The sequence below is a fragment of the Cyprinodon variegatus genome, unplaced genomic scaffold, assembly GCF_000732505.1.
Source record: "Cyprinodon variegatus isolate N-32 unplaced genomic scaffold, C_variegatus-1.0 Scaffold215, whole genome shotgun sequence".
NCBI lineage: Eukaryota > Metazoa > Chordata > Actinopteri > Cyprinodontiformes > Cyprinodontidae > Cyprinodon > Cyprinodon variegatus.
The window spans coordinates 1,073,283-1,080,172 of record NW_015150668.1 but is presented as its reverse complement, the minus strand read 5'-3'; the positions used below and the strand labels follow the sequence as shown (position 1 = coordinate 1,080,172).

The 6,890-nt window shown below is 37.4% G+C and overlaps 1 protein-coding gene across 1 annotated transcript in view; it reads right to left on the bottom strand.

Moving 5' to 3' along the window:
- pard3 (par-3 family cell polarity regulator) overlaps window positions 1–6,890 on the bottom strand; it is a 337,809-nt gene that overhangs the window by 16,143 nt on the left and 314,776 nt on the right. Inside the window, exon 23 of the mRNA XM_015380465.1 lies at window positions 4,499–4,622. Coding sequence (XP_015235951.1) covers window positions 4,499–4,622 — 124 coding nt within the window. The remainder of the gene's footprint in view (window positions 1–4,498; window positions 4,623–6,890) is intronic.

Genomic DNA, 6,890 nt, shown 5'->3' with positions numbered 1-6,890 from the left:
ATTGCCTACCTGGAATGGGTGACAATAGTTGAATAAACTTTTGGCTCTAAAAATGGAATCAGTGTCCTATTTGTTGGTACTCGCTGATACCGATACCACCATTTTAGTGCTGGATCGAGGCCCCGCCCTATACTGGTATAAGTGCAACACTACTCATCATTCTGCCTTTTTTTTTTTTATAAGGTATTGTTACTTTATTAGTAGTATTTTGACTTTAATCACAAAACAGCATTTTGCTTTTATTCATTTTGAAGTTAATATTAACTCTTTATCATCTATTCTTGAATTCAATACTTGACTTACTTTATTCTAGATATCTCCACTTTTTTCTTTTAAACAGGCAAGAAAAAAAGGTTCATTTAAAAAAAAAGTTTTCAACCAAGTGACCCCCGATATTCTCTTGTACTAAAGTGCTCACCAACTGCTTTTTCCTTTTATGTTACAACCTCGTTGAAATTTGATAAATTAATTTTCCTTTCCAGATGCTACACATAAATCCCATGATGATAAAGTGGAAAAAAGAGCTGCAAATCATTGAGAATTTAATAAAGAAAATCATTATTTGCTTCCAGACACTCAAAACTGAGCCTGGATGTATTCCTTTTTTTTTTGACGAGCACAGCAAAAATCTAAATCCTTGGGTGAAGACTCTGTCAGGGCAAAACATATCTGAAGCTTGAAAAGCACCCAATGTGAATTAGCAAATAGGGATCTATTTATAAAATACTTGGATGAAAGACAAATTGAGGAACCATCCAGAGGGTTAACCAGTCAGCCAGACACAACCACTTCAACTTGACCAATATGGACATTAGAGATTATAAAGCCAGAAAAAACTAAATTATCTGGCAAGAAAAAAGAGGATGCTGCTCAGTGTGAAGCATGGAGGAGTCAGCATCATGGTGTGGGGATTTACTTTTCTGCAGTATATTATTCTAGAGTCTAGTTTATGATTGATTTTATTATGTTGTCCTGGGTTTTTATATGTCTTACTGTACTGCTGCCTCTTGGCCAGGTCTCCCTCGAAAAAGAGATCTTATCTCAAGGGACTTCCTGGTAAAATAAAGGTTAAATAAATAAAATAACAATAAAATTTTGTAACTAGCCTGACTATAGGCAAGACATTCCTTAAGGAAAGCTGATCCAGAGTGGTTGGGTGGCAGTTCCTAAAGATTCACAGGAAACCCAGCAAGAACCCTCACCTATATTCTATGGAACATCTCTGAAAAATGGCTGCAGATTTAACCTGATCAGCTGAAAAGAACGAGAGATAAAACCATCAGACAAGAAGACTTGAAGTTGAAATGGTGCCAAATAAGGCAAAGTAATAAGCCATGGGTGTAAATACCTGAGTACACAAAATCAATAAATAGACATTTTTTTCAGTAATGCATTTTTGATGGTTTATAGATCTTTAAGAAATGCATAACTTTATATACGCTGGAAATAATCTGCAACATAATAAATATGGAAAAACAACACACTGAATACTCTCTGGATGCAGCAAAACATGGATGACTGGAAACCTAACTAGCATCCTCACCAGCTAATGGCGATTAGACAAAGAATTCATTAAGTAGGGAAATTGTTTAAACTTTTCAAATTAGTTTTCATAATTAAAGATGAGACCTCAATGATAGGTCAGGGGTCAAAGAACATATGCACAAAGATAAACCAGTTAAGTATTAATAATTTCAGATATGTTTGATATTTTTGAAGGAAAACGTTTTTCTTACACCACTTCAAAAAAAGCATCAACTTGCAGCATCTTATATGACCTCAGGCACAGACTGAAAGTGGGGAAGTTGTAGGTGAATTAAGACAAAGGACACTGACTCCCGGAGGTGTGCAGCACATCACTCAGATGAAGCAACAAATGCAATCCCTGCACCTGGAGAGGTAATTGAATTTCAAAGCCGCATTCTGCCGTTTTCCATATGGTGCTCTGGCATGACCAGGGCATGAGTCCAATAACACGCAATTATAATGGGAGAGCCGGGTGTGAGCGAGTGGAAGTAAAAGGGACAAGAAAAGAGCATTGGAGGATAAGGAGCCTTTGCCCACTGTGCAGGAGTGGAATCTATGGTTCCAAGGTTTATTTTGGGATAAAACACATTTTTAAATTCAAATGTGAGTTTTAATGCTTTATTTATGAACACGTTTACTCAGTAAAAAAAAAAAAAAAGTTAAATATTCAAGGTGCTCTTCAGTTTTCATAATGTGGAAGAACAAATAATGTCTTCATGGGAAAATGAACAGACTCACAATAGTGCAGTGAAAGTGAAGTTTAAAAGATAAAGGAAGTGCTACAGTTCTAATTTTTAATTTACAGCACGCTCAGTTGTTTCCAGACAAAAGCACAGATGACCTGTGGCCTTGTTTCCCACACAATCCTGCGCTGGAATGTGTCCACTGATCCCATTAACACACAGCAGGACTCTGGTTAACACTGCCAAAAGCTGCATAATGCTATACAATACTAGAACAAAAACAAACCTGGGTACAAATCATCAGCTCTCACTTTATCATCGCAGTATTAAACCACTAGATTCCCACTGCAAACAGAAAGCTTTGCAAAGTATCAGCAGGAAGGAGTTCATACAGAAATATACAAACACACACCTGTGTGTGTGTGTGCGTGGCGTAGATACCCCCCCCCTTCCAAAAAAAAGTGTTTAAGTTATCATAAAAAGACATTAATCACAACACACCTAATGTACCTCCCCCCCACTCCCTTTTCACCATGGAGACAAACATGAACATCTGTCAGCCTCTATGATGTGTATAATGTACAAACTAACACTCATTGATGCTTTGTGCATTAAATAGCTACCAATAAGAAAAAAAAATGTCTTTGCAGCAATACCTGATACAGCCCGTACTTTCTAGGAACTGTGACCTCACGTTTAAGGATTTTAATGTGGGTTCTATCAAAGCCTACGGGTTACTTTTGTAAAGCAGGCTGTTTTTTGGAGGTGATCCAGAACCTGAACATTTCTGTGACACAAAGACTAATATTTAAAACTTAACCCTTATGATTGGGAACTTCCAAGGTTTCTCTTTTTAAACCCTGCTTGGCTACCTTTGAACTGTGAGGTGACTGATACTTTCCAAGACTTGCAAGGCATCCTCTGAAAAAAATCAGGCTATTTTCCTGTCATTTCTATAGTACTTTGCCAGAATTCTATAATTTCTGATAAACAAAAATGAACCTTTAGGCCCCAAAAGTTAATATCAGGAATTTTCATTGTTACTTACCTGGAACTTGCAGATTAACCTATAAAGGAAGCACACACTGGAACTGAGAGGTCCGTTTTTATAGTTTAAAGAGTGCTTCATTGTGCTACTTTTCCAATCTTGCCTATTTCAGGGTATCTTTATACGGTGGTGTATTCATTAATACTTTCTTTCTAGGACTAACATGTTACTTTAGGTAACTTACAGTTTCAAAATACAACAGGCTTCTTTATAAGGTGATGTGTAAGATTACACTTTCTAGGACTTACTTCTAGGACAATTAATCGCCATGTGTTTTTTAACCTTATCATTTTCTTGAACTTTTATGTCCCTTTCAGGCTTTTTTCCACTAACTTGCAAGCTAATTTTACTAATGTTTTATGTGATGATTTGAAGCTTTTTGGAACTTTCATCAGTAATCTCTGGCATTTATTGGTTTGACCTTGAAATTCCCTGCTATGATGAAACTTAAAACTAACTCAAGCAAAGGCGGGTTAATTAAACCCGATACTTTATAAATCCTACATGCCGCTCTCAAAACTAACAAGAAACTTTGTGGAACAGATAAAACTCACCAGGAAAGTACGTGTTGTGAGGCGTATTGCTACAAAAGTATTAAAATCTAATCTTCAGCTACAGCTGACATTTTAGATAACCATAATTTGCTGTTTAGAATAATGCAAAACCGACGTTGAGTCGCAGTGCAAAGAAGTTGACAGACCTCAAATAAATAGGTAAAAATATGACCAATGATTTCATCACCTTAAAAAAAAGAAACTCTACAGAACCTTTGATTTGTTCAGTTCAGGATTACCCCTCGTTGCTTCAGACAAGCTAATTACCCCCTTTTCTCGGCCAGTAAAGCTCTGATTTAAATACATGTCAGTTAAAAAGACCAGCATCCTGCGTCTAAAGAGTAAAAAGGCACAAAGTTTAAAAAATGAAGTCCCACAAGAGAAACAGGATGAAGATGAACCTGAAAGTCCTCGATGTTGTGGGTGAAGTCCATGTGGGTGACTGACAGACAGAAATGGGGACGATGAATGAGTAGAGCGGGTTGTAACAGGCGGGCGGGGTTAGTGATGGACTCCAGCATGCAGTCAGTTAATTAGGCCCGTGGAGGTTAATGATACTCCTGAAGTCTTGTTCGTGGCTGATGGTAGTGGGGTTAGTGATGCAGGATCACCACAGGTACGGTCGAGTCGGGTCTCGGTCTGGTAAACCATCCTCTCTCTCGACGTCGATCGGTTCAGACACTCACCCAGGACTGCTCGAAGCTGTAGGTCCTCCTGCGATCATCCGGGTCTTCTGGAACGTTCTGGGCCTGCTGGAACTCCTGCCTCAGCCTCTGTATCCGGTCATGGTTGCTGGGAGTTAGCCGGTTACTAAGAGGAGAGAGAAAAAAAAAAAAAGAAGGCGTAAGATGAATGAGCGTGAGAGGGCCATTGTGAGTGAGTGACCTGGTTCTATCAGCGCCGCAGGAAATGGTCTGCAGGATGGAGTTGTTTAAAGGCGGGCGTGCTTTGTCCATGGATTGATCAAATGCACTGTTGACATTGGCAAGCCGGCCCAGATAGACTCAACCCGGGGAAAAAAAATAGAAAAGGATATGATAAGTGAGGGCACAGCTGAGAGCAAGCTTACAGCAGAGCCAACAGCAATATGAATCAAACTAATGTGTCTCTGATGTATTATTCAGAACAATGAACAAAGACTTGTGGCAAACAGTGAACAGTCCCCCCCCCACCACCATCGTTCAACCACTGCAGTGCTGCTTTAGTGTACTACTGTACTATTAAACTACAGTAATAAGTGCTGGCTTTGCAGGTACAACAGTAGCAGGAGTTAAGGCAAGATGTTTACCACAAACTGTACTAGAGTCACAGAATTCTGCATGCTGATCATTTATGCTTAGGGTTTTTCTTTATATTTATTTTTTGTTTATACATTTTTGAGAACAAACTCAAGTTAGATGTGTTGCTGGGACATTTGTGAAGCATCCTGCAGCAGCAAGATGACCTGAGACTAACGATGCACCAACCACTGAGAAAGAGACAAAAACCCTTGGAATGAATCTGACCTCTTATTGGTGGAGAAAATAGTAAAAAAAAAAATATATATATATATTTCTTCCATTTCCTGTCATTGAAAGCAACCACTTTAAATGTCCTTGTGTTTGGTTGTTGATTGGAGTGAAAAATAAACAGCATGTTTTCACCTTTTTGCTGGATTCAAACCTACTAGTTTCATTAATACATTTTAAATTGAACACATTTGCATATTTCTATTCTATATTTCATGTTTGTTACATCATTGGATTAAGAAAATACTCCACCCAATTAATTTTAAAGATAAGTCAGACCTTAGTGAAATATTAGAAACATTTGGAGCCTGATGTGAGGAGGAAGACAGGAGCTGAGCACACTGAGACAAAGGTGACAAAGCTGTTCTGATTCTGATTAGCAAAATAAAACAATATATCAAAAGGTTCCTTCTGAAAGTGTCCCTGTCTAACTGAGAAGGTTTTGGATGTTCCCAGGTTCCAGACTATTTTGTTCATGCAAACTATTGGCTGGACTTCAGCTTTTTTACGTTTTCCTCAGTCCTGAAATAAAAAAGAAAACTTTGTTGTGGGTCAAAATGTTTATTAGTGAATGAAAATAGTAGGAAAGCTCAAATCAGGATCTTTACTTAATTTTCATACAGTTTTTTTTGCAAATTAAAAGCTTGCCATATTTGTCTGGGCTTATTTTCCTGCTTATATTTCAGGTACCTCTAAAACCTGACCACCAGCTTATTGCCTTTCTGTGGAGATATTTTTAGGCACAAGTAGCCTTAATTTTTAAAGAGGCCTTTTTTTTTTTTTTATCAGAAATGCATTGAAGCCCCTGAACATGTATAATGAACTTAATGCCTAATAGATTGCCACAACCTTCAGGTCAGATTTTTATGTTAAAATTTAATTTTATAGGTATTTCTACAGAGTGGTATACAGAGAACTTTGCAAAAAAGTACAGGTTACTCTCTAAATATTACATCTTAATTCTATTGGACTTTAAATAACCAGTTCTTTAGATAATTCAGGCAACTTTTATCCAGCTTATGTGCTGCTTTTCTGGTAACTACACATTAGTTTCTTTAAAGGTTCTGGACAGGATGTGACCTTGGCATTTACACTTTAAGTGACTTGATTGCTCTCTTCAGGGGCTTGCAGCAGGAACTAAATTAATAATAATATAAAAAAAAACATTCCTTAAGTAATCAACATGTTGGACTTCCTACTTGAAGAGGCAACATTTCTGGATTACACCTGAAGACGGCTATATAAAAAAAAAAAAAACAATGGGGTAACTAGATATTTGTTCAACTTTAGATTTAATATGTTTAAAAGAAAAGTCCATCATATTCAGATTTCAAACTTCTGAAAGTACTTTAAATGGGAAATTATTATGCAGTGTTTAATAAATGATAAGTGTTTTTAATTAAAAGTAATTTCATTTGACTGTGCTTTACTAGAGGCATCCATGTTTGTCAAAGAACACTACTGCCACCTACTGGTTTGTGACGTAACAGTGCGGTATCGGCTGTTGATCAAGTCCCAGTGCTGTATCTGGTGTTTGTCACAACGCGCTATTATCCAAGTCATCTTGAAA